General features: G+C 47.4%; 1 protein-coding gene across 1 annotated transcript; it reads left to right on the top strand.

Annotated features, from left to right (window-relative positions):
• The first annotated feature begins 276 nt into the window (after positions 1–276).
• On the top strand, positions 277–26,567 carry OSCAR (osteoclast associated Ig-like receptor). Its single transcript, XM_072968876.1, has 15 exons — positions 277–671; positions 1,255–1,287; positions 3,180–3,542; positions 4,396–4,677; positions 5,245–5,375; positions 7,002–7,041; positions 13,211–13,348; positions 17,698–17,733; positions 17,868–18,158; positions 18,481–18,777; positions 24,091–24,135; positions 24,535–24,618; positions 24,726–24,753; positions 25,199–25,263; positions 25,674–26,567. The coding sequence occupies exons 1-15, from the start codon at positions 635–637 to the stop codon at positions 26,282–26,284; spliced, it is 2,481 nt and encodes an 826-aa protein (XP_072824977.1). The 5' UTR covers positions 277–634; the 3' UTR covers positions 26,285–26,567.
• The last annotated feature ends 1,381 nt before the right edge of the window (positions 26,568–27,948 follow it).

Below are 27,948 nucleotides of genomic sequence, written 5' to 3' on the forward strand. Positions count from 1 at the left end.
GGCCCAGCTAAGACGGAATGCATCAGTCCTTATTTTATAGTTGACTTATGAGAGTCCATTTTACAGGTGGAGGAACGGAGGCTGGGAAAGGACGAGTGATCGATCTACCACTTGAGGTCGCACCTAAAACTCAGTTCTTCCTGCAAGTTCTCATTCCAGAGGAGTTAAGGCCTTCTGTGGACTCTCACAGTGCCCTCTGTGATTTCCATTATAGTGCACATAACTGTTTTAACTGCCCTGATCGGGATCTGTGTTTCCACTTGAGTGGGAGCTGCCTGAGGGCGGTAATGAAGTCTGACTCCACTCTGTGCCCCTCGATCGTGCAACACAGGGCCTGGCACAAAATACGTACTACATACATACATATATATATTAAATATTATATGTCGTATATTATATATAATATATTACATATATGTAAAGTTTAATGAACACAACCCGTTATGACTGCACCCTCTCAAGTTTTTCCACAGCACCATGGGGCTGTGACACAGCCACCCAGAGGCTCCTCCTCACTCTACTTCGCTCCTCCCTTCCCTAAACAGGACTCTGGCTTTCTGTGGTTGCCTCATTTCCCAGCAGGGGAGAGTGCAGGCTGAACCCTGGCTCCTACTTCAGCCAAAAAGTGCCTACCATGGACCTGGTGCTGATTCTCCAGCTGCTGACTCTCTGTAAGACCCCCACCCTCTTCTCTTGGGGCCCCAGGCTGGGCTGGGGTGCAGATAGACAAGCGCTGGGGACCTGGATGTGGAGGGCGGAGGGGGCAACGAACAGGACTACCGGGTCCTCCTGAGGGCAGGTGCAGGGTGACCAGGGCAGCACAAGCTGAGGATTCAGAATTCTAGGCCAGAATAACAGGACTGAGGTTCAGAATCCTGGGTCCTAAGGCAAGAGGACACAGGGACCCTGAATTTCTGGGTTCCTGGAAGAGGAGGAAGTTGAGGGCAGGATTCTGTAGATTTTGAAGCAGGAGAGGGCTTGGGACCTGAGCTCCTGGGGACAGGGAGTATAGAGTCCTAGATCTTGATCTGGGAGAGAAGCCAGAACAGCTGGGTCCTGGGAAAGGAGGAAACTGGGGGCCCAGACTCCTGTGCTCCAGAGAGGAGAAACTGTGGTCTCAGATTACTGTCTCCTGGAAAAGGTGGAGTCCAAGGGTCTGAACTCTTGAGTGTAGAGGCCAGAGGAGCTTGGGTCCAAACTTCTCGGGAGCAGCCAAAGGCTTTAACCAGACCAACCCACCTCAACCTCCTACAGGGCCTGTGTGTTACGCAGACATCACTCCAACTGGTGAGTAATATCCCCACCTATTCTTCTATTTGTTGCTGACATCCCATTTCCAACTACTCATGTTTTATTCTGGTGCCCATCCTCACTCTAGACTTCCTTAACTTCCCTCCCCGCCCCTTGATTTCTTTCCTTCCATCCTCATTCACTTTGGTAACCAGGACAGATGAGTAGCAAAGACCACGAACTTTGGAGTTAAAGAGACCGAAACTGGAACCCCACTTTCACCACAGTATTCATTTGTGACTTTGAGCAAACCACTGCACACTAAGACTTAGTTTCCTTCTCTGCAAAATGGGGCTGTTGTGAGGATTTAATAAAATCACATGGAAAAACCCTTGGCTCAGAGCTCGGCAAAGTGCAGGGCTCAAGAAACAGGATCTCTGGCAATGCCAATGATTCCCCCATTTGGAAAGTAGGGTCCTTCACCCTGAAATAGCTCTGGGTTTCTTTCCAGGCTCTCTGATGGGTGAGACTTCTTCTTCCCCTCAATTTTCCCCCACTACACTTCAACTTCAAATAAGAATCACCTAGAAAACCATTAAAACCTTAGCTACCAATTTATTTTAAATTATTATTTTTAAATGCTAAAGGTAACATTGATAGTTTGAAAAATTATTAAAGGGCATATAACAACCTTCCTCTTCCCTTTCCTCATCTTCCTTAAATAATCTGAATCCTTACAAAAACATTTCCATGCATCCAAACACATATATGTATTTATGTACTTTGTTTTTTTTTTTCAAAGCAAAATTTATATTTTCTGACTCTCACTGTGTTGCATCTTACATTTTTCACTTTACAATCCCTCTTGGAGACCTTTCCATGTCATTATAGCTAGTTCTTTTTCCCTCTTTTCTAAAACTTCTGTCTAGCATTTGCATTGTATGGCTGGATTCTAGTTTGTCCAGCCCTCATTACGTATATTTAAGTTGTTTCCAACTTTTCTCCTCACAATCAATACAGCAGTGAGCGCTCCTGTTTTTGTGTCCATCTAGGGTGGAATTATTGGGTGGCTGGTCCTACCCTTTGTGTATCTTAATAGAAGAAACTAACAAATTGCCTTCTCAAACGATGCAACTAAGTGCACCTCAGTGCCTGTTTCACTACATACTCACCCAAATGGATTAACCGTTATTTAAATTTTTGACAACCTGATAGGCAAAATAAGTCTTACTGTTGTTTTAATTTTTAAAAATAATATTACTGAGGTTGAGCAACCTTCACGTAGTAAATGCCAAGTGTGTTTTGGTCGATTGGATTTCCTCTTCTGTGAACTCATATGCTCTGCCCAGCTTTCATTTGGACTGGCTCTACGATTTCATTCTACACTCTTAATCTATGTGATTTACAGATTAGCCATTTCTACCAATGCTGCCACTTCTTGCTTCGCTTATATGTCTTTTTTCATACACAGCTTTAAAATGTTGAAATGGTCATATGTTTTAACCTTGTCCCTGCTGAGTTTTTCATTTTATATTTTAAGACAGCCTTCTCTACCCCCAAGACAAATATATTTTCCTATATTTTCTCCTAATACTTTTATAGTTAAAAAGACACACACACACAAGTAGGTCTTTAATCTGGAATTTGTTTGGGGGAATGGTGTGAGGTAGGGATCCAACAAATTTCCTTCCCCAAGTAGATAGCAAGTTTTGGCAACTATTGAAATATGTTGAATATGTTACAAATATTCTGGAGGGCAATTTGAAATCGCACGTTTCTGGGACCCAGTCCCTTGAAATGATATTTAAAAACTATAAAGGTCAGGAGTTGATGCCCTGCTCCTCTGATTTGCAGCTAGTTTTGCAAGTCTTGGTTGGGGTCTAGTGTCTCCCTCTTTTACAAGCAGGGAACTGAGGCTGATTCTCAAGGTGATCCCTCTCCTACCCTAGCTACCCCCTCATCTCCTTGGGCTCCCTGGAAGCCTGAGGACCCAGGCAGTCCTATTTCTTCAGTTCCCCCGGCCTCATACCCCAAGCCGTGGCTGGGGGCCCAGCCAGCTGCAATTGTGACCCCTGGAGTCAATGTCACCTTGAGGTGCCAGGCACCCCAGCCCGCCTGGAGATTTGCACTCTTCAAGTCTGGAGAGATGGCTCCTGTGCTTTACCGGGATGTATCTGCAGAGCTGGCGGAGTTCTTCCTGGAGGAAGTGACACCAGCCCAGGGAGGCAGTTACTGCTGCTGCTACCGGAGGTTAAGCTGGGGGCCAGGTATCTGGTCCCACCCCAGTGATGCCCTGGAACTGCTGGTGACAGGTGAGATCCTGGAGGAGGGGGCTATGAGAAGGGACACAGGTGGGATGAGGAGGGACAGATAGAGAGAGGAGAGACAGAGAGAGGGAACATCAGAGAAGCAGGGGTGATTCTCAACGAGGGGCAATTGTACCCTTCTCCCCCACCCATTTGGCAAGGTCTGGAGACATTTCACGACTGGGGAAGAGTGTGCTCCTGACATCCCATGGTTAGAGGCCAGAGAGGCTACAAGACACCTTACAATGCACAGGACAGTACACTCCCCCACCCACACACACAGCCACCAAATTATCCAGATTTATCCAAAATGTCACTAGTGCTGCAGTTAAGAAACCCTGGGAGAGATACAACCTCCGAGACCCAGGCGGAGTGAAACACGCATGACTGGAAGGTTAAAAATAGAACATTTTAGCCAGGCACTGTTCAGTAAACAGTGGAGAAAACCGACATACAGACATACAGGAGGCGGAGACAGAGATGCAGAGAAAGGCACGCTTGGGTACCCAGGCGCTGGGAGGGGCAGGGACATAGAGGCACAAGGGCACAGAGAGGAACACGGACTTAGAGAAGGTGAGGGAGACTCATAGAGTAGGACAGAGGCGGAAATGTCGAAATTGACGGAGGCTGAGAGACTGGGGAGGCAGGGAGAGGGAGGTTGGAAGGGAGAGAGGAAAAGAGAAAGGAGGGGGGAGAGGGAGGGGAGAAGAGAGATGCGGGAAGGAAGAGTGAGGTGGGAGGGAGAGAAGAGGAGGGGGAAAGAGTGGGGAGGGAGAGAGGGGGGAGAGAAGGTGAAGGGGAGGCCCGGGAGGCGCGGGGCAGCGCCCAGCCGCCGGGTCCCCGTCCTCTTCCCCCGCAGACGAGCTGCCGCGCCCGTCGCTGGTGGCGCTGCCCGGGCCGGTGGTGGCGCCCTGGGCCAACGTGAGCCTGCGCTGCGCCGGCCGCGTGCGGGGCATGAGCTTCGCGCTGTACCGCGTGGGCGTGGCGGCCCCGCTGCAGTACTGCGACTCGGCGCAGCCCTGGGCCGACTTCCCGCTGCTCGGCGCCCGCGCGCCGGGCACCTACAGCTGCTACTACCACACGCCCTCCGCCCCCTACGTGCTGTCCCAGCGCAGCGAGCCGCTGGTCATCAGCTGGGACGGTGAGGGCACCCTCCGCCCGAGCCCCAGCCCAGGCTCTCCGCCCCTAGACTCGGGGGTGAAGTCCTCCAGCCCCTCCGCCCCCAGACCCAGGGTTCCAGCCCCCATCCCCTCCTCCCTCAGACCCAGGAGTCCAGCCCGCAGCCCCTCCTCCGTCAGACCCAGGGGACCTGGCCCCAGCCCCTCCTCCCTCAGACCCAGGAGTCCAGCCCGCAGCCCCTCCTCCCTCAGACCCAGGGGTTCAGGCCCCCAGCCTCTCCTCCCCCAGACCAGGGGTCAAGACCCCCAGCCCCTCCTCCCTCAGACCCAGGGGACCAGGCCCCCAGCCTCCTCCTCCCTCACACCCAGTGGTCCAGCCTTCCAGCCCCCTCCTCCCTCAGACCCAGGAGTCCAGCCCCCAAGTCCTCCTCCCTCAGACCCAGGGGTCCCAGACCCCTGCTCCCGTGGAACCCCTCCAGTTTGAGTTGGGTGTTGCCTCTCAACCCAACCCTGGAGGCTAGAGACCCAGAGGGTGGGCCGAGACTGCGGGTTCGGACGCTGACCGCCTCTCCCCCTTGCTGGCCCCGCAGGCTCAGGCTCCTCGGACTACACCCAGGGCAACCTCGTCCGCCTGGGGCTGGCCGGCCTGGTCCTCATCGCGCTGGGCACGCTGGTCGTTTATGACTGGCGCAGCCAGATTCGCGCCCCTGGTAGAGTCTGGGCCTGAGTCCCAGAGGACAGAGAACACTTCCCAGAGAGGGTGGAGAAGAAGCTGGGACCTCTTGAGTTGGACCGGCCCTTCCAGGAGCCCCACAGCCCTCTCCGCTGAGCCCAGCTTCCCGACTAATAATAGTAACCTTAACATCACGCCCTCGACCTTCCTTTCAGGTCTTTCTCCAGGACCTCCCAGGTCAGTGAAAGGCACTATCCGTGGTTAAGGCTTCCTAGCCAGAAGACCTGAGTTCGAATCCCAGTGCTTCTGCTCACTCCCTGTGGGATATCAGGAAAGGGACCCTTCCCAAGCCTCGGTTGCTCTGTCTACAAAATGGGAGCACTGGTAACACCCATCTCAAAGGGTTGCTGTAGGCTTAAGTAGACAATGAACGTGAAGCGTTCAAAACCGTGACTGACTCACAGTAAATGCTCAATAAACGTTGCCTGCGATGTAACAGCGATTTCGACCAAACTCAGAACCCTGATGAGTGCCAGTTGTTTTTGTTTCCATCGCGCATGCTCCAGCCCACCTTTTAAGCAACTCACCCTCACTCCCTTCCCCACATCGCTCTTGGCCCCAGGCAAACCTCTTCCAAACTCCTCCTCAGACCCTCCCAAAGGTGGACCAACATCAGACCAAGTAGAATTTCGTCTCTAACTACAGCTTGATTTGCGCCCAGCTGTTTCCCTTGAACCGTCACTGACACTAGGTGGGCGTCCGTTGCTAAAGCAACAGCAAGTGGCGCGTGCGCAGTGGAGTTTTGATCTGGACTCAAAATCATCCTTCCAGAAGGCTGGGCTGCTTGCACAGTTTCTCCTGAATGTATTCACTTAACTTCTATTTTAATCTGGCCCATCTTAATGTCTTTCTCATCCTCTTACTCACATTTTCCGTCTCCAAGCCTTACCACTCACTCGTGTGTTCTTAATTTATGCCTAATTTTGGTGGAACATACTTCCTCTTCTGTTTTATTAAAATTCCCAACTTTCCCTTCCCCTCTTCACACTTTATGGGTAAGAGAATGACTTCCATTTCTGGAGACAGCCCCAGCCCCACCGCTCTAGGTAGGTAGACTTTAACAACCTACAGAGACTTCTGAATTTTCATCTGTGAAAGGAGACACTGAAAATTTCTACCTCCTCGGCTCTAGAGAGAATTAACTTGTCCACAACACATGGAGAAAGATCGCAAAACGTTAGATTGTGGGGGAGGGTATAGGGCGGTGGTAAACCGCGTGCTGCACGCACGAGGTCCTGGGTTCAATTCCCAGTACCGCCATTAAATACATAAATAAATAAACCTAATTACCGCCCCCGCCAAAAAACCACCTTAATCAGCTGCTTTAACTCCCTCACCCCCTCCTTTGGGGACAGGACATAGATTAAGAAGCAAAGTTTACATCTTGACCACTGTTGTATCTATAAACTAAAATTCAAGTTCTGTGAAATGATATTTAGTTCTATTATATGGATGCACTGACATATTCTATTTTATTAAAAATGCTGGCTACCAGTCCCTTCATTGACATAAAGACCCCTACACCTCTCTCTCACACACACACACACACACATGCATGATTTGAGGAAAGATGAGCCATATTTGTTGATGTGTTATTTTTGTTTCAGAAACTGACCTAAACCAGATCCTGTATCAAGATTGGTAAATTTAAGAGGTGAGTAAACAGCATAAAATCGTGTTATTTCAACACCCAATTCTCTGAGCGGGTGCGATTAGGGAACTCACCTGTGAGATGAAACAGAACTGTATTTTGCAGTCAAATCCGCTGCCCACGTGCACTGACTTGCTGAAGAGCTGGAACTCTCCTGGTTTGTTCTTGGTGCCAACGTGGGACCCTGGTAGCGCACATCCAGAGCAATCCTCCTGGCACGTGTGGATTCGGGAGATGGAGGGAGGAGGTCTGTAGGAGGGAACCAGACTTGGGGCTGCCAAGTCATCACATCCCATCTGCCCACTTTACAAACGGGAAATTAGAGGCAATATGAAGCTTCCTCATGCATTCATTCCATCATCCACCCACTGCTTCCTTCTTATCCTTACTATTTTCTGTCTGTCCCCTGTTCACATGTCCTTATTTGCACATCTCCCTATTCTTTCTTTTTATTTTAATTTTTTGGGGGTGCAGTAATTAGGTTTACTTATTTATTTTTAGAGGAGGTACGGGGGATTGAACCCAGGACCTTGTGTATGCTAAGCATGCACTCTGCCAGTTCAGCTATACCCTCCCCCCACCTATTCTTTCATTTGCCCTTGTCTATCATTCATTCTTACATCCGTTCACCCATTCCCGCCTTCATTAATCCATCAATTCATTCATCTGCTCACCTATTTACTTGTTCAGTATCCATCAGTTTACCCATGCATTTATCCATCCACTACATCCAAAAGCAGTTCACCCAGTGACTAGCACAAGGCTTCCTAGAGACCAGGTGGTCAATACATGCTTATTGAGTGAACAGTAGTCCTAACACTGATTTCACTTTCTACCATTGAACACCTCTTTCTACCAGGCGATCCACATATGCTATCCCTAGATATCACCAACAGCCCTCTGAGACACAGACAGATATCTCACCTGGGACTTCAGGGAGTCTGTGTGGTTAGACTGTGGGTCCCGCCCCCCACCCCGTGGCTGTCTCTTAGAAGCAACAACAATGTCTTCCAGGCTGTTGAGTCAAGACTTCTCGGTTTCATTGGTGTGTCTCCTCCCCCACTTTCACTTTCAAATGAGGAAGAGAAAGGGGAATGTTATCACATCAAATAACTGCAAAGCAATGTATGGTTTTCGAGGCAGTGGTTCCTTTCACTTGTCACCTGTAAAAGCTCAGAGTGTCCAAGATGTTTGTAATGAGACTGTGATACATCTGGTCCAGTCTCTCTGTTCTCTCCTGTCTGGTTCATGCTACTCATCTTTCAGCTCTCAGATTTGATGCTGCTTCCTCTGCAAACTTTTGCCTGCACCCATCTGTGCTCGCATAGAGCCCTATCATCACCCTATTTGCTATATATTAACTCTCTCTCCCAGACTAGACCACAAGCTCCTCCCAAGAGGGACCAGGTCGGTTTATCTCCACATCTCCAGGGCCTGGCACAAAGGAGGTTTTAGGAAACACACACATTCTTACTGGATGAGCTCTTCCCTCTGAAAGTAGGCTCCATCCTTTCACCCGTTTATGGTGGACAGAGTCCTGGTCCCCCAGACCTGTAGTGTCCCTATTCCCAGAACCTGTGAATACATTATATGTGGCAAAAGGGATTTCACAGATGTGACTTAATGAGGAATCATGCTATGGGGAGATTATCCTGGATAGTCTGGATGGGTTCAATATAATACTTATGAAGGAGGCAAAGGGCTCAGGGTTATAGAAGGCAATGTGAAGATGGAGACAGACAAGACATGGAAACAACCCAAATGTCCATTGACAGATGACTGGAGAAAGAAGACGTGGTATATAGACACACACAATGGAATACTACTCAGCCATGAAAAAGAATAAAATCATGCCATTTGCAGCAACATGGGTGGACCTGGAGATTGTCATTCTAAGTGAAATAAGACAGAAAAAGAAAGAAAAATACCATATGATATCTCTTATATGTGGAATCTTAAAAAAAAAGGACATAAATGAACTTATCTATAAAACAGAAACAGACTCACAGACATGAAGAACAAACTTATGGTTACCAAGGGGGAAAGTGAGTGAGAAGGGATAAGTTGGGAATTTGAAATTTGCACCTCTCGGGGAGTGATGGAAATGTTAGCTATCTTGATTGTGGTGGTAGTTACATGGGTGTATGTATACATCTATTAAAATTCATCAAATTGTACATCTGAAATACATGTAGTTTACTGTACAGGAACCATACCACAATAAAGGTGTTACAATTTTTTTAAAAGATGGAGGCAGAGGTCAGTGAGATGCGAGGCCACAAGCCAAGGGATGCAGGTGCCTCTAGAAGCTGGAAAAGGAAGGGAATTGGATTCTCCCCTAGAGCCTTCTAGAAGGAATGCAGCCTGCCAACCTATTTTGGACTTCTCTCCTCCAGAACTGAAAGCCATTTAGTTTGTGACAGTTTGTTATAACAGCAATAGTTATAACAAGAAAAATGACTACCATTAGCTTCAATGGCATCTTCTTTCGGATTCCACACCCCCAGGCGTCTTCACCCTTAGGACGTGCGCTTCTGTCCATGCACCTGCTTCCCCCAAGTCCTCATCCATCCACTTGCTGCACACATATTTAAGGGCTGCCAGGGGTGACCTACTGTGTGAGGTGCTGGGGGTGATCTTGGGAGTAACAGCAGACATGAACTCTACTCTCTTGAAGCTCACGGAGTAAAGCATTAACCAAACTGCTGCTCACTGTCTTGATGAGCAGCAATTAAAGCTGCTGTGAGAAACAGATCCCCTCCCCAAGGAAAAAAAATATATAAATTTATTTCTCTCTCACTTAACAGAACATAGTTGAACAGTTTAGGGCTGTTTATCAATAGCTTTGCTTTTTATCAACATGCACCTTTCATATGTGGTTCAGAGCGAGCAGAAAAGGGAGACAGAGAGAGGGAGAGAGGGATGTCTCTCACCTCTTCATAGGGGCACTCAGCCCATCACGGGGGCTCCGCCCTCATGACCTAGGCCTAATTACCTCCCAGGGGCCCCACTTCCTAATACCAGCACGTTGAGAGTTAGGGCTTCAATGTAAGAATTTTGGGGAGACACGTAGGCATCACAACAGCATCCTTGGGGAGACCTTGTATCCATTGCTTATTTCTAAAGAAGTCCGGAAAGCTCATGCCACCGTAAGGGGGCAGACCTGCTGTGGGGTCCTGGAAACCTCTCCCATCCCGTACCAGTCAGAGGCTTGAGCTGCAGCTAATCTGAGTCTTGGCAGGAAGCCTTAAGATCCTCCTGGAACATGGGAAGATGAGAGGCTTGTGAGGAACTGCTACCTCCCACTCGCCTTCTTCTCTGCCCTGGGAGGCTTTCATGAGAAAGCTTCTCACTGCTTCCTGGGTTCTGATGAAGGGTGAGTCTTTTTGCTCTGTGTCCCTCAGACGGGGGCTGCAGAATATAAAAACGCTTAGCAGTAGTCCAGGTGCAACTCTTGGGCTAGGCAAAAAGGTATTTATTTGGCTTTTGCCCCTGGTTGCTGGCACGGAGCTCCTAAAACCTTTGGCATTTCCTGATTGAGGAGGGTTGACAGGCGTGTCATCTGTTCTAATGAGGCCACTCTTGGTGGGTGTCTAGGGGGCTGGTTATTAGAAAGACCAAGACTTGATTAGATGCATGGAAATTTCATCACCCCTCAACCTGCCACCAACCCCCAGAGAGGGGAGATGGGCTGGAGATTGAGTTAATCATCAGTAGCCAGTAATTTAACCATTCATGTCTATGGAATGGAAAAGCCATTAAAAAAAAAAAACAAAACCCTAGGAGGAAGAACTTTCTGAGTCATAAAACTGGTTTACGGAAGCTGGGTAGATGAGGCGCTGGTTTGAAAGCATTACTGAGAATATCAAGCTTGTTTTCTGGCGCAACATGGAGAAGGACACGAATCTTCACGACTCTTAGTAAATTGTGCTGTTGAAATGAACGGACATGCATCTGTTCTGGTATCTGACCAAAAGGGTCTTATAATAACCTCAAAAAAGTCACGGAAATCATGGTCACGTCTTTCGAAAATAACTTTCCAAGAAACATCTGTGATTATAATTGGTTTCCCTCCTTGATACTTTGTGGCCTAACTGATTTTCTGGATTCCTGAAATGGTAAGGTGACTAAGACCTACTAAGACGACAGAGCCTCAGGAGTATTCTGGTCTTCTTCCAAAGGAACCAGGGGTCAAAAAAAACACAAAAAACCAACGACTTGCTGGGTTTCTTACTTTAACAAAAGACTGAGAATTCTGTGTTATTATTATTATTTAATTGAAGTATAGTCAGTTTACCATGTGTCAATTTCTGGTGCACAGCATCATGTTTCAGTCATATGTATACATACATATATTCCTTTTCATATTCTTTGTCATCGTATGTTACTATGAGACACTGAATACAGTTCGCTGTGCTGTAGACAGTTGAGTAAAGCAAAGGGGAGGAAACTCTTTCACAGAGAAGGGGAAGTTGGACGGGACTGCTGTAAACAAAATGCCCACTGGAGAAACTGAGAGGGTGGAGTACAGTGGCTTTTCATCGGCTGAGTTATGACAGTGTCTCACTGGCTGAGCTGTTGCCAGGGAAGGAGAAAATTTTTCCTTTGGGACAGTAAAGCGGTCTTGCCTTCTGTCTGGGGGTGCAGGTACCCTTCTTCCTGTGGGGAATGCAACTGACTCTAGCAGCAGGACCTGACAGCTCCCCCTTCTCCATTTTTGTTCTCCCATTTTACTGAGGTTTCCCTTTATTAATTTTATTAAAATTGTGTTGACATTTATTGTCATATTATTTCCTCTCTCATTGCCTTTTTCCTCCTAAGTTTATGTGCTTTTCTTACATCTCCTTAATGTCTTTTCATGAGGTTTCAGGAAGAAATGTGTGTGTTCCACCTGCATGTTTACGTGACAGTCCTTGTATCGGTCCATAAACTCAGTGGCTCCAAACTCTAAGCTCTAGAAGCATTCACTCTTTTTTGTAAACTCAGTTTTTCTCATCCCAAAGCACCTCACTTAAAACTTAAAAACATTTAAAGTGGGAGCCAGCAATTCCACTCCTGGGTATATGTCTGAAGTAAATGAAAATATTAATTCAAAAAGATACATGCACTCCTAATGTTCAGAGCAGCACTATTTACAGTAGACAAGACATGGAAGCAACCTAAGTGTCCATCAACAGATGATAGATAAAGAAGATGTGGTGTATATATATGGTATGTGTATATACAATATATATATATGGTGTGTGTGTGTGTGTATATATATATATATATAGTGGAATATTACTTGGCCATAACAAAGAATTAATTTTTGCCATTTGCAACAACATGGATGGACTTGGAGGGTATTACGCTAAGTGAAATAAGTCAGACACAGAAAGACAAATCCCGTATGTCATCACTTAAATGTGAAATATAAAAAAACAAAACTAGTGAATATAACAGAAAAGAAACAGACTCACAGATAACAAGAGAACAAGCTAGTGGTTACCAGTGGGGAGAAGGAAGGAGGGAGGGGCAAGATGGGGATGGGGGATTAGGAGGTACAAACTGCTGTGTGTAAAATAAATAAGCAACTAGGATATATTGTACAGCACAGGGAATACAACCCATATTTTGTAGTAACTACAAGTGGAGTATAACCTTCAAAAATTGTGAATCACTCTATTGTACACCTAAAACTTATATAATATTGTAAATCAACTATACCTCAATAAATATAAAAAAAGGAACAAAAAACCATTTAAAACTAACATCAATTTCAGCAAATTTAGAAAATTCATATAAACAAGAGGGAAAAGAAGACTGACCATTCTACTACTCAGAATACTACTTTACAAACACTGGGCTATAGAGGACGTGGCGAACAGCTCAGTGGTAGAGTGTGTGCTTACATGCATGAGGGCCTTGGTTCAATCCCCAGTCCCTCCATTACAAGAAAATAAACAACCAACCAGCAGTTTCTCACCACTTTGCTTTGATTTGTGAATATGCCTTAGAATTGGACGATCTGAGGTCTGAGCTGTCGGAGGTCCCTGAGGTGGCTTGAGAGCCTGTTGCAATAAGTAGTTGTCATTTCCTGATTGTGACTATGTGATAGAAACTGTGGGTATGTGACACTAGAGGTTTAAAAAGCTGGAGCAAGGCTGTTACAGCAACTCTGTTACCAAATCAGGGCTGTCTGCCTGCCGCACAGCAACGGGCGTCCGGAGAACACTCGGGCTTACCACCAGCAGCAGCGTTGGCGGAAGATCTTGGAAGAGGCGCAGACGGACCAGCATGATCTCCCGACTCCTGACCCTGCTCTGCGTTGGTGCGTCTCGGGGGACAGGAGGACAAGGTGTTGCAGGTGGTGGTGGGCCAGGCTGTTGCGCAGCTGGAGTTGGTGTGACCTGCGGGTTAGGTATTAGGGTCAGGTGGATAAGCAAGGGATAGAAACGTCCATTTCCTGAATACATGTCATGTACGAGGAGTATGTTGGGTACTTCACACACATTTTCCTCTGCCTGTTTTCCAAAATCCAGTCATTCCTGAAGTCCCCAGGGACATTCTGCCCTCTGTATGTGACATCTGTTTTCTTTCCTGCGTGATATTCTTCTTCAAGTTGCCTTGGGGTTTTATATTATTGTTTTTTAAACAACTCTATTTTATTGTATTATTATTTTAAAACATTTCCTTAAAATAAAAATGATCCCGACCTGCCTTCTCCTTGGGTAACCGTAAGATTGTTTTCTATGTCTGAGGCTCTTTGTTTCGTAAATAAGTTCATTTGTACTAGTTTTTAGATTCCACATGTAAGTGACAACACATACTATTTGTCTTTCTCTGTTTGACTTAGTATGATCATCTCTAGGTCCATCCATGTTGCTGCAAACGGCATTTTTCATTCTTTTTTTTTATGGCTGAGTAGCATTCCATTGTATATATCTCACATCTTCTTTACCCAGTCATCTGTCTGTGGACACTCAGGTTGCTTCCACGTCTTGGCTGTTGTATATGGTGCTGCTGGGAATGCTGGGGTGCTTGTATCTCTTCTGATCAGTGTTTTCATCTTTCCCGGATACATGCCTGGGAGTGGGATTGCTGGATCACACGGTAAGTCTATTTTTGGTTTTTTGAGGAATCTCCACACTGTTTTCCACAGTAGCTGCACCAAACTGCATTCCCACCAGCAGTGTAGGAGGGTTCTCTTTTCTCCACAGCCTCTCCAGCATTTGTAGTTTGTGGATTTTTGAATGATGGCTGTTCTGACTGGTGTGAGGTGATACCTCATTGTAGTTTTGATTTGCATTTCTCTGATAATTAGCAGTGTTGAGCATGTTTTCATGTGCCTGTTGGCCATCTGTGTGTCTTCTTTGGAGATTTGTCTATTTAGGTCTTCTGCCCATTTTTTGATTGGGTTATTTGTTTTCCTTTTGCTACTCTATTTTAAATATTAAATATTTCTTTTCTAAAAAAAAAACAACTCTATTTTAAAAGAAGACCTGTAAAACACTTCTGTTACTGAGAAATTGGTATCTCTCATCAAAAACAGAGGATAACCATCAGCACACAGTCAGTAGGGGAAATAAAGTAATTCCATTCAGTTCGAATTAGCTGCTGCTGCCTGCCAGAGCACCCAACTGGGCTCTTCCTCTTCGTGATTAAGACAGAGAAAAACAGGAAGAGAATGACCTTCTCACACAGAATCAATGTTATTGAATCTCATGTCACTGTACGACCTAAAGTCATCTTCCATCTCGTAGAAAAATTCTGCAGAACAGTTTCCACCCTCGCTTTGCAGGAGAGGAGCCTGAGGTCGACAGCTGAAGTGACCTGCTGGGGCCACTCAACAACTACCTGGAGAAGTGGAGTTCAAACTCTGGCCTGCGCAGCTCCAAAGACCCTCACTTTCCACTGAGCCATACTAGGAAATGAAAAAGGTCTCAGTCTCGGGGAGCTCTGGGGTGGAAATGTGTAGAGTGTGAATGAAGGGAGTCGTGGTTTGGAGAACCTGGAGAAGATAAGTGAACACTGAATCCAATGATCTCAGTAGGTGGTTGGCAATCGTTGTATGTAAAGGGCCAGAGAGTTGAGGGCCTCGGGGGGCCACACGGTCTCCTGCAACTTCTCAGTGCCTGTTAGAGTGAGGGGCACCAGACAGACAAGCGATAACGAGTGTCGGTGAGGAGGTGGGGAGGAGGGACGCCTGGCGTACTGCTGGCGGGATGTATACTGGTGCACTCATTATCAGAAACAGTATGAAGTTTCCTCAAAAAATCAGAACTAGAACTACCTTAGGATCCAACAACCCTACTTCCAGGCAGGAATCTGAAGGAAATGAAGTCACCATTTTGAAGAGATGCCAGCACTCCCATGTTCACTGCAGGGTTATTCAAAGTAGCCCAGACAGGGAAACACTGTAAGTGTCCATCAATGAGTGGGTCAAGAAGACACGTGTATGTGTGCGCGTGTGTGTGACTACTACTCAGCCACGACAAAGAAGGAAGTCCTGCCACTTGCAACAATGTGGATGGACCCTGAGGGCATTATGCGAAGTGAAATACATCTGAGAAGGACTAACACTTGGGATAATTGTATCACTTACATGTGGAACCTAAAAATGTTGAACTCATAGAAACAGAGTGGAATGGTGGTCACAGGGGCTGAGAGGCGGGTCAAAGGCTTCTAAGTGGAGTAAGTTCTCGGGAATCTAACGTGCAGCAGGGTGACTACAGCTAACAACACAGGATTATGTATTTGAAAGGGGGCTGAAAAAAGAAAAGTTTCCAGTATTGCCTGGTGTCCCCTAGGGGGCAAAGTTTTCCCCAATAGAGAATCATTGTTACAAGCTAACTGAACTAGAATACCTCTGTTGGTGTCAAGGAACACATTTCTTTTTTTTTTTTTTTAATTTGGTGGGGAGGTCATTAGGTTTATCAATTTTTAGAGGTACTGGGGATTGAACCCAGGACCTCGTGCACGCTAAGCACACACTCTTATCACTGAGCTCTACCCTCTCCCTTAGGAACACGTTTCTCGGAGTTTGATCCAGAGCCATAAGAGGAAGATGGGGAATATGAGTGACATCAATTTTAGGCTTTTGAGATTTACTCTGGGGCCCCGAGGACAGGACTCGTGGCCAGGTGCAATGTCAGAGGTGCACTCAGACCACTGTGTGAGAGTGGAGGACGTTTCCAGCAGCTGACGTGTAGGTTATGGGGTTGTGCTGGAAGGAGGTGGTGCCACATGACAGGGAGTTTGGGAAGCCACTGTTATTTCTGAAGTATCAATAATCTTTGCAAATGACTCTCTTCATCTAAGGCTTAAGCTCAGTCAGTCCACACGTGTTTCCTGAAAATTTGCCAAAATCTAGACAAGCACTGAGGATGCATTCTCTGCCCTGAGAGGCTTAAATTCTAGTGACTCCAGATATCTGATGAAACCCAAGAGCATCAAGAATAATACCTACTTGGCGGGGGAAGGTGTAGCTCAGTGGTAGAGTGCGTGCTCAGCATGCATGAGGTCCTGGGTTCAATCCCCAATACCTCCATTAAAAAATGTATTAAAAAAAGAATAACTACTACATATAAAATAGATAAGCAACAAGGTCCTACTGCATAGTACTGGGAACTATAATATCTTGTTATAGCCTATAATGAAAGAGAATGTATACCTGTGTAACTGAATCACTATCCTGTACACCAGGGACTAACACAACATTGTAAATCAACTATACTTTCAATACAAAAAATTTTTTTAAAGAATAGGTGTCATTAAAACCTAAGTGTTCTTTTCCCCAACCAAATGGTTTTTGTCATCATTGGTGTCTCTGTCTCTAGAAGCCATGGCACCAGGGGAAGGGATGGGTCCTATGTCCTCTACAATGCTGACACACTCAGGGTGACAAAGCTGACCAGCAGTCAAGTCTAGTGGTCTCTTGTCTTCTCCTCCACCATGAAATCTAGAGGTGACATCACAGGATAGACGAATGGATAAAGGATGAATGGTGGGGAGAAACGGGTAGGTTCTGGGGCAAAATGGCAGAACCATGCAACACCCAGGGGGCTCTCTGCAGGGAGACGAACCCGGGATGGTGAAGGGGGACAGTGTGAGAAATGCCAGGGAATCTGTTGGGGTAGGCCCCGGAGATCTCCACGGCCTCGTTCCCAGAAGCTCTGGCTACGTTTCCACAGCCAAGGAGAACTAAGTTGTTAGGAGGAAGTCAGACTTGATCAACCTAGTGCTGGTTCTGAAGACGGAGGAAGAGGCCACAAGCCAAGGAATGCGGGCAGCCTCTAGCAGTTGGAAAAGTCCAGGATATCTGATTCTTCCTGCTAGAGCTTCCAGGAGGAACGCAGCCCTGCAGACACCTTGATTTTAGCCCGTGAGACCTGTCCTGTTGGGTTTCTCTCACCTGGGGCGTTGCAAGATAATAAACGTGTGATGTTAGACGCCACTAAGTTGGTGGTAATTTGTCACAGCAGCCACAGCAAACTGACACACGCTGCAGACACACGGTGATGCCACATGTGTTCTTGGGGAGGAGGCTGGGACTGTGGGCGAATAAGATGATGAGGGGTCTGAGCTCAGTGTGAGCGCTGGGACAGCCCCTCAGGGACCAGGAGGGAGATGACGTGGGCTCCGCACAGGTGCTTGAGTCTCAAGGATGATTCTTTGCAGGGCTGTGTGTTGGCCAAGGAGACCTAAGAAGAGATGGTGAGTGTTTCTTCCTTGAACCTTCCCTGATCCTCCACCCCAGAGGCTCCACTTTCCCTTCTTCCTTCTTTAAACGGGCTTCCTGAGACCAGGTGAGTCGGCCACATCCAGTCCTGAGACCTGCTTCCTTCCAGAGTCACCTCCCAAGCCCTCCCTGAGCGCCTGGCCCAGCTCGGTGGCACCTGCCCGCAGTAACGTGACCCTGCGATGCTCGACTCCTACCAAGGATGTAAACTTTGCTCTCAGAAAGGGAGGAAAGGTCTTGGAGCTCTTGCAATCACCTGATTCCACAGAGGGCCAGGCGGAATTTCACCTGACGGATCTAAAAAGCACTAATGCTGGAGAGTACACCTGTGAATACTACAGAAAAGGCCGTCCCCACATAAGTTCACAGCCCAGTGATGCCCTGCAACTACTGGTGACAGGTGAGGAGGGGGTGCCTCAGAATGACGTGTGATCTCCCTCGGGACAGGGACGAGGGAGGAGCCAGAGGAAGGGGGGCGGGGAGTCCCCATCTCCAGCGTAGTTGGGGAGGGGGAGACGGAGAAAGTCAGGCAGAGAACTGTTGCCTTGGTTTTACGCAGGGCTTGTAGGAGGGAGCAGCTCCTTCCTGGGGTCAGAGTAGAAAGAGGCTGAGCTCAGGTACCTGTCATTCCCACACTCCCCGAGAACCTCCTTCCAGGAGAACAGGGGAGTGGGGGACCCAAGGCTTCTCCCCGTGATCTCAGAGCCCTCCTTCTCTTACAGGGTATTTTTCTAAACCTTCCCTCCAAACCCACCAAAGGGGTGTTGTGACTGAAGGAGCAGAGGTGACCCTGCAGTGCCAGAGGCCAGACACTGAAATTGTGGCTGTAATGTTTGCCCTACTGAAGGCAGGAACGCCAATGCCCGTGCAGCGCCGGAGTCCAGCAGGGAAGGAGACAGACTTCTCCCTTCAGAATGTGAGCGTCGGTGACACAGGGAACTACAGCTGTGTGTACTACCAGGCAAGGGCCCCTTTCTTGGCCTCCCACCCCAGTAATCACCTTGCGATCCGGGTCACAGGTAAGATTTTTACCAGCGGGAGAACCAGGGCTGGATAATCTTCCTACCGCCTGAGGGAGTGGACTGGAGGGAGGTTCTGTCCCTCCAAGACTCTGGAGCTTGGAAAAATCACTTGGGCAGGATGGCTTTAGGGCCAGGATCCTGCAGAACAGTGGAGCAGATCTTGTTTCAAGAGCCAATGCAGGTGGTGGAGAACCACATAAAAGGAGGCTGGGCAGGGGCTTCCCACCATGGATGATCGGATGCGCTCTGAGGGGTCCAGGCTTGGTGTGTGTGGGGTGCACTTGTAATACCTGACCCCCATTAGGAAAATAAGATACAACCACAAAGTCATTGCACATGTCCTGGGTGGGGCACCAACTCGTTTAGACTGAAGTGTGAACGACACCTCTGGAAGTTATGCAGAAAGAGGGTCCAGTAAGAAGACAAAGGAGGAGGGAGACGTGTCATCAAAACTGGGTCCCATCAAAGGGCCCGGGAAGCGAATACCTTCCTACAGCACTCAGAGACTTGCAGGAAGTTCTGTGCTTCATTTTCATTCATGCTCTACCACTCCTGCCTTTCAGCTTGGCCCAGTCAAGCTTTCCCCTTCCTTCCTCCCTCCCTCTCTCCTTTCCTTCATTTTTGAAAGAGGTCATTTTTAAAAACTGCAGTAACCACACATAATATAAAATCTACCATCGTAACCATTTTAAGTGTACGTTTCAGTAGTGTTAAGTACATTCACATGGTTGTACAATCATTGTCACCCTCCAACTCCAGAGACTTCTTCATCTTGCAAAACTCCATTAAACCACACATCGCCCTCGCCCTCCCCCAGCCCTGGCAACCACCATGCTGTCTTCCGTCTCTAGAACTCTGACCACAGATACTTTACGGAAGTGGAATCACACTTCTGTGTGGCTTATTTGTCCTTCTGTGACTGTGATCACGTCCTCAAGGCTCACCCAGGGAGCATCTGTGAAACGGGGCTGTGGCGGGGGGCGGGGTCAGCGTGCACACCTAACCCACACAACTTTTGTGAGAACTAAAGATAACGGAAGTAATCAATTACAACCCACAGTTCTGATAACAGTATTTGAATTACTCAAAATACTTGAGTCCAAGTGACAAAAATCTTCATTCAAGCAGCCTAGAAAGAGTAGGGGAAATACATGTACATATATATTGGCCCATGGAGTTAAAGGGATCACTCGGAGGTTCCTAACCTGGCACTACTGTCATTTTTGAGCTGGATAATTTTATCTTTGGGAGGGGAGAGAAAAATGCATCCCAGGAGGGGAGGGTGCAGCTCAGTGGGAGACTGTGTGCTTAGCAGGCACGAGGGCCTGGGTTCAATGCCCAGCAGCCCCGTTAAAAATAAATCAATCAATCTAATTACCCACCCCCTCCTGCCAAATAAAATAAAAACATCATCATTTGGGCTATTAAAACAAAATACCACAGGCTGGTGGCTTATAAAAAACAGAATTTTTTCTCTCACTGCTCTGGAGGCTGGACGTCTGTGTTCAGGGTGCCAGCGTGGTGGGGTGAGGGCCTCTTCTGGGTTACAAACTTCTCCTGTGTCTTCACATGGTGGAAGGGGACAAGGGAGCTCTCTGGGGTCTCTTTTACACACTATTGCATATAAAATAGATAAACAACAAGGACCTACCGTATAACACAGGGAACTATATTCAGTATCTTGTAATAATCTGTAACGGGAAAAAATTTAAAGCTAGCACAACATTGTACATCAACTCTGCTTCAACAAATTGTTTTTAATGTGATGAATAAATGCAAAGTTTCAGACAGGAAAAAAAAAACCCACCAAAGTCCTAATGGAACATGCCAGGAAATAGTAGACTAAAAACATGTGTATCCCTCTAACAATAATAGTAAATATTATCCTTATTATTACTTATGAATATTGGTGGAAATTACATGAACTCTTAAGGTCTTCCAGCTTCTAAAAAGGCCACAGGGTGTGTATCTGTCTGTCTCAAAATGCTGATAAAACAGAGCAAAATGGGTAAGCTGGATTTGCTCTCCACAGAAGAAGGAGCTATTAAATTGTGGGTTATTCAACAACTGGTGAATACTTTAAAAAGCTCCTCTGTTTCTTGGCATACGAGGAACCTTCTGAGTTTCTTGCTTGATGGTTACATGTATCGCTGCCTCTGACATGACTATGCTGACATAACAGCTGACCTGGAATGAACCAAGAAACTGTCCTCAGACCCAGTCTAGACCTTGCCTGTCTTCCTTCAGCTGCTCCTCAAATCCTGGCAACTGTCGCCAAGGGCAACAGGTAGAGGAAGAGAAGAGGATGCCTTTCGGAGGGTGGATGATTGGGTGCAGGCGCACTGATAGATAATTTTTTAAAATTTTTATTGAAGTGTAATTGACTTACAGTGTTAGTTTCAAGTGTACAGCAAAGTGATTGTTACACATATACATATGTATATATATTTTCTTTCAGATTCTTATCCATTATAGGTTATTACAAGAAACTGAGTATAATTCCCTGTGCTATACAGTAGGTCCTTATTTATCTATTTTATAATGTGTGTTTGTTAATCCCCAACTCCTAGTTTATCCCTCCCTGCCCTTTCCCCTTTGGTAATCATAGTTTGTTTTCTATGTCAGTGAGTCTGTTTTTGGTTTGTAAATAGAATTTGTATCAAATTTTTTATTTTCGTTTCCACATATAGGTGACATTGTATGATACTTGTCTTTGTCTGACTTCACTCAATATGATCATCTCCAGGTCCATCCATGATGCTGCAAATGGCATTATTTTATTCTTTTTATGGCTGAGTAGTATTCCATTGTATATTGTATATCTCACAACTTCTTTATCTAGTCATCTGTTGATGGACATTTAGGCTGTTTCCATGTCTTGGCTATTGTAAACAGTTAGGCTGTTTTTTGTTTTTTGTTTTTTTTGGTGGGGGTAGGTAGTCAGGTTTATTTATTTATTTACTTTAATGGCAGTACCGGGGATTGAACCCAGGACCTCATGCATGCTAAGCACGCACTCTACCACTGAGTTATATACACCCTCCCCCTGCACTGATAGATTATTGAAAATTGAGACCAAGAGTTCCCTCCTTGGGGTTCGCCAGAGCCTTTTATAAACCGCTTACTTTTACGCAGCAGTTGTAGGACCAGAACTCTGAATCTGGTTGCTGCCCACCCAGGTTTCACTCATGGAGATGTGAGAGTCCTCTGATCAGCCAAGGCAGGAGGCAGGGACAAGGTGGGTGGCAGTAATCCTGACAGACGAAAGGGAAGGAGAAGTAACTGACCCCAGCCTCACCCTTTATTTTTCTTAGACCATCGGCTCTTTGACACTTGGTGACACATGGCAATGTCTGGAGACATTTTTGGTGGTCACAACTGGGGGCGGGGAGGATGCTCCTGGCATGTAGGACTGGAGACCAGGCACACTGCGATGCACAGGACTCCGCCTTCCACAAAGCGTCATCCAGCTCCAAATGTCAACAGCGCCAAAGTGGAGAAACCCTGGGGGCAGATCCACTGTCTAGTTTCCAGTGAGACACCAAAGTTCTCGGTGGGGATTTTAAAGGTGGAGATCACACTCTCCTCCGATCCCTGGTGCCTCTCACTACTTAACATTACAAGTCCCAGACCAGCAGCTAGTCAAGAAATATTTAATAATAAAACTGGCTGCCTAACTTGGCATCATCCATCTTCCCTTAAGGTCACTGGGTCCCCCTGCCTTTATTCCAAAGTTCGATTTGTGTCCAATTTCCCAGTCCAATTTCTTTCAAGCCAGGCCCTAGGAATCGAGTGGCTCGTGGCGTTTAGTCATCATTTCTGAACTTTGAACAAGACTGATGTGGTCTCTGGCTGAGCAGAAAGCAGAAGGCAGCTGGTGGGAAGGGCTGGGCTGAGAGGAGGCGGTGGTGACAAACAGCCTCCCACTCCCTGACGGCGGCTGTGGGCTGAAAGCCAAGTTGGGTAGAACAGAGGAGTGAAGAGCTGAAGGTGGTACCCTGGGAGCAGAGGAAGTAAGTGCTCAGGGGTCACCCGTGAGCTCCTGGGGCCTGCTGCCTTCCTGACGTGCAGGGCTCAGAGGGGGGCCTTCAGACAGGCTCAAGGGTCGGACCCTTCTTTTTCATCAACGCCACGAGGCCGGACCAACGAGCGTGGATGGGAAAGCCAGTGAAGAGAGGTGTGGTGGGTACCACAGCCGCAGAGCGGACTGCGGTCCCAGCCCCCGCCCTGCTGCTCACCAGCTGTGGGGCCCTGCGACATTTCTTTTGAGTTTTAGTTTACTTATCTGGTTTAAAAAAAAAAAGGACCAAAAAACAAAACAAAAACCCCCCACTCTATCCTGACCTCTCTGTGCAATGCGGATTACAGAACAGCCAGGGGGCTTTGGGAAAGGTTAAACGTTAGATATGTGAGTAGGCACTCAACACATGTCAGTTTCAGTTACTACTATTTTGCCCCCAGAAGCACTGCAGAAACTGGCTAAGGTGTTCTGTTTGTGGTTCCCAAACAGAGGGGAACCACAGCTGTATCTGCTGTAAGAGAATCTGCCTGTCCAGCTGCACTGGCCAGGGTTCCCTAGGGAAGCATAATCAATTACACACACACACACATATGGACACACACACACAGTGGACCCTTGCACAATGCAGGGTGTTACGGGGTAGCTGGCCCTCTGTATCCACGGTTACTCCACAGCGAAGGTTCTGTAACCCTGGATTCAACCACGGATTAATCCACAACTTGAACTGTGTAGTACTGTATTATTTACTATTGAAAGAACCCATGTTATTCAAGGGTCAACTGTATATGACAAATACATACATGATACACATATTATCCTATGTCTAAGTGTATACACACACCTATACGTGCTATAGCGTATGTGTGTACCTATCTTATCTATATCCTCTCTATATTACTATATGTATATACACACACACACAAAATATAAGACCATACCCTATATATAAGAATTTTCTTTTGAGAAATTTGAAAAGCACTACTCAACAGAAATGAGAGGCAGTCATGCACCCACCACCCAGAATTTAACTGTTCACATCTAGCCATACTTGATCCAATATGTTTTCTTTCTTTTCCTCTCAACGCAGTTCCCATCATTTTGCTCTCTTCGCTAGAAACTTCTGCCCTGAAGTCGGTGTCATCGCTCCTGTGCGTGCTTTTACACCGTTACTACGTAGATATGCCTTGGTAAACAAGATACTGTTTCAAGAGTGATCCATCAGTGGTCTAGTATCGTCATTATTGTTCTGCAAGTCCACTTCTTTTAAACTCAAGGATTCTGTCTTCTAGGTAAAGACGAAGGAAAGTCTTCCGAGAGAGCAGCGAGCAGGCTAGGTAAGAGAAAGAGGCAGAGTCATGCAGTCAAGGGGTGAGGCTTCCCTGTGAGGCACCGGGGTGTCCACCGCTGGGAAAGTTCTCGAGGATGTCTGTCTATATTTGAATGATGCCTGAAGATTGTGGTTCAAGGCGAAAGCCTTTCGAGGTGAGTCGGGTTAGCGTCGAAGCTCTGCCTACTCATCACTGAGGAGGTGCCTGGAAATCCTACTTCAACTCTCCAACCCTCAGCTGCCGCATCTGTAAGATGGGTACCATTCTCTGTCTCCCAGGATATTTGCAAGTAGGAGACAAATGAAGCGAGATCTCCAGCTCGTGAGAGAAACTCAATCAATGGTAGACATACTTAGGCATCAGAAGATGTCTCAGGAAACCAACTTACCTCCCCCTTTCCACCAGGGACCACTGGAATCATTCTCATCGTCATCTTCATCTTCCTCTGCCTCCTCGCCTGCTTCCTCATTTACAAATACACCCAGGGTGGTGAGTTCAGGAAAACAAGGGCTACATATTTGGGGGGAAATGGAAGAAATGGGACGAGGACGTTAACAGCACAGGATTAACCCTTCCTCTCTCTCTTTTCATCCCAGGAGTACATCCTGACAAGAGGACCAAAAGGTAGAGCTACTCAAGAGAATCCCACCAGCCAATACTCAACTCTTCCTGTAATGCATCCCGGACTAGTTAAGACCTTCTTTCTTTCTTATCTCAACCTTTTATGTGCCCCAGACCAGCTCCAGTGACCATGCCAAGTTTCTCTTCTCCTTCTCTCTTCTTGCAAACATCCTCCACTTCTCACTCCATGTCCTTCCTGGGTTCCTTTCCTCATGGACCACACTGCCCCCAACCCTTTCCTCCCCTTCGCCTCACAAGACTTTCCTGAGCATCCAAATGGCTTGGAGACCCTAAGGTGGGGTGCAGGAGTGGGGGGGGCAGCAGGGCGTTTGGTTTAGAGACCGTGCTGTGGCCCTGCTTTGCATAAACCCTCAACCTCCTCAAAAGGATGGTGATTCCTCTCTCTAGTTTCCTTTATCTCCAATACTTCACTGTTTCTCTCTCTCAGCTCCTGCTCTTCTAAGGCTCCTGAAGACAGGGTGACAAGTAATCAGCCTGGGAAAGAAAGTGGTGGTGGGTACACGTGTGTGTGTTCAAGTATTTGTGTGTGTATGTATATGCATGCATGCATGTGTGTGGTGTGTGCTATTTTTGTGCATGCGTGTCTGAGTGTGCATATGTGAGTCTGCATGTGTAGGGGTGCAGGTACATATGTATGTATGTGAACACGTCTGTGGAAGTATGCATGCAGCACTGCACAAATGTGTGTAGGGGTGTGTGTGCTAGGCGTGTATGTGTTGTGTGTGCACACACAAGTAGCCAGCATGTTTGTGTTCATGCACATGAGCATGTATATGCATGTGTGCTTGTGTTGCGTGCATGCGTGTGTGTGCACACATGTGCATGTGAGCGGGTGTGTGTGTGCATAAATCTGACCCCTGGAGCCTGGGGACGAAGCAACAGCAGAATCTTTTCGCTCCCAGGTGCATCAGCAGCTGTGAAGAGTTGTTCCCTCGCCTTGGTGAGTTTCCATGCTGGTGACTCCCTGTCACCCCAGGCTCTCCATCACCACCCTCCCCAGTTCTGTCAACGTCAGGGCCCCTGCTTTCACCCGCTCCCGCCCTTCCCGTCCATGTCAGGAGAACCTGGTCTGAACTCTTCTATGTCTTCCCCGGCCATGGGACCTGAGTCCCACAACTTGTTCTTTCTGAGGGCATTCCCCCGTCTGTCAACTGGGATGAACACCACCTTCTCGGCAGGCTTAACGGGGGGGGGCTTCATGAGCTCACAGTCACATAACGATCAGTCGGATTCCAGGCACAGTGTAAGCATTCGGTGCCTTGAAGCTCCGATTCTCACAGCAATCTGTGTAACCTCAGGCAAGTGGCTTTCCCACTCTGAGCCTCAGTTTCTTCATCTGGACAATGGGGCTAATACACCCCACCTCGGGTGCCATGATGGAAATCGGGCAAGATCCCTCTGGGAGGCGCGGACCACAGTGCCTTGCATAGTATACCCTGCAGTTATGAGTAGCAACCCTTGTTTTTTCCCTTTACAACGCAATGTTTTTTTTATTGTGGCAAAACGCACATAACAAAATTTACCATTTTGGGGGGGAGGAATCTATCTATTTACCTATTTAGTTATTTATTTTAACAGAGCTACAGGGAACTGAACCGAGGACCTCGTGTATGCTAAGCATGCACTCTACCACTGAGCTATACCCTCCCCCCCACCAAAACTCACCATCTTAGCCCGTACAGTTTGGTAACTTGCCGGTGCATTCACAACGTTGTGCGATCACCACCATTATCTAGTTCCAGGAATGTTTTCATTACCCCAAAGGCAATCCCACACCTTTTTAGCAGTCTCTCCCCATGTCCTCCTCCCCACCCCCAGCCCCCGGAAACTACTAATCTGCCTTCTGACCTGATGGCTTTGCCTCTTCCAGACGTTTCACAGAAACACCTCTGTTTGTAGGAATTCACTATCACCACCTAACAAACCATCTCCAAAGCACAGTGGCTTAAAGCAATACTGTCATCCCGCAGGGTCCGCAGGTCAGGAGTCTGGGTGCGGCGTGGCCAGGTCCTCTCACTCGGATCCCACAGCGCTGTGGTTGAGGTGTCGGCCAGGGGCTGATTAGGGCTTGACAGGAGAGAACTTGCTTCCACAGTCACGCAGGTGGTTGTTGGTAGGATTTGGTGCCCGGCAGGCTGTTAGCCGGAGACCATCATGGCCACACGGCCACACAGTGACTCATAACATGGCAGCTGGCTTCACTGGCGTGAGCGAGAGGGAGGCAAACAGAGAGGGGCTCGCTGTCTTTTGTAACCTGGTCGTGGACGTGGCATTCCATCTTTCTCACCATATCCTGTTCAAGAGCCGAGAGTCACGGGGGCCAGCCAACACTCAGGAGGGGAGGGGGCCTCACGAGGGCTTGGGGGTAGAAGGCTCCTGGGGGTGCTCTTGGAAAGCTGCCTTCCACACTGTCACTGTGGCTGCTCCCTCCTCCTAGCCAGCTGCTCCTCCTGGAATACATGACCCGCTTTGCCTTGCTTACCTCCAGGATGAAGGGTCCCAGGTCTCAAGCACTGAAGAACCCCATGGAACAACTTATGCTGACCTGGACACCAGAGCCCTAAGTCAGGGCCCCTCCAGCCAGATGAAGCAGCCTCTGGAAACCTGTGTGTACTCGGCCGTTAAGAAACAGCCTGGAGAAGACCTGGAGCCTGGAAAGAACTTCCGACAAGGGAATGGACAACGAGGCAGAGGCTCCTTAGAGGACTAGGCAAGCGGGGGTCCCATTCCTCAAATCTCCAATGAAGATGTGTTTCTTTCTTCTAAGGAAGTTTTTAAAGTGAGAGGTATTCACAGAGTAAAATGCACAAATCTTAAGTGCACAGCTCAGTGACTCCATCCATCCACCCATCCACCCATTTATACATCTGTCCATCTCCATCCATCCATCCCTTGGTGTAACCAACATCCACATCCATCCTTCCAGAAGGTTTCCTTGTGACGCTTCCCAGTCGACTGCCATTTCCCCTGAGATCATTCTTTCTTCTGACCTGTCACCTTGGGTGAGTTTTGCCTTTGTTCTTTCATACGCACTCATATAAATGCAATCACGCCATTCGTACTCTTCCGTGTCTGTCTTCTGTCACTTAAATGTGCTATTTCTGAGATTTATGCTTGATGTCACCTGTATTAGTGTCTTCTTCCTTTTTCTCTGCTGAATATTACTCCATCGTATGT

The sequence above is a fragment of the Vicugna pacos genome, chromosome 9, assembly GCF_048564905.1.
Source record: "Vicugna pacos chromosome 9, VicPac4, whole genome shotgun sequence".
NCBI lineage: Eukaryota > Metazoa > Chordata > Mammalia > Artiodactyla > Camelidae > Vicugna > Vicugna pacos.

Bases quoted from the DNA above. Each gene is read 5' to 3' on its own strand.
- OSCAR (XM_072968876.1), top strand. From the start codon at position 635: ATGGACCTGGTGCTGATTCTCCAGCTGCTGACTCTCT. The intron at 1,288-3,179 runs GTGAGTAATATC...CTCCTACCCTAG, and splicing joins CGCAGACATCACTCCAACTG to CTACCCCCTCATCTCCTTGG. The intron at 18,159-18,480 runs GTGAGGAGGGGG...CTTCTCTTACAG, and splicing joins CCTGCAACTACTGGTGACAG to GGTATTTTTCTAAACCTTCC.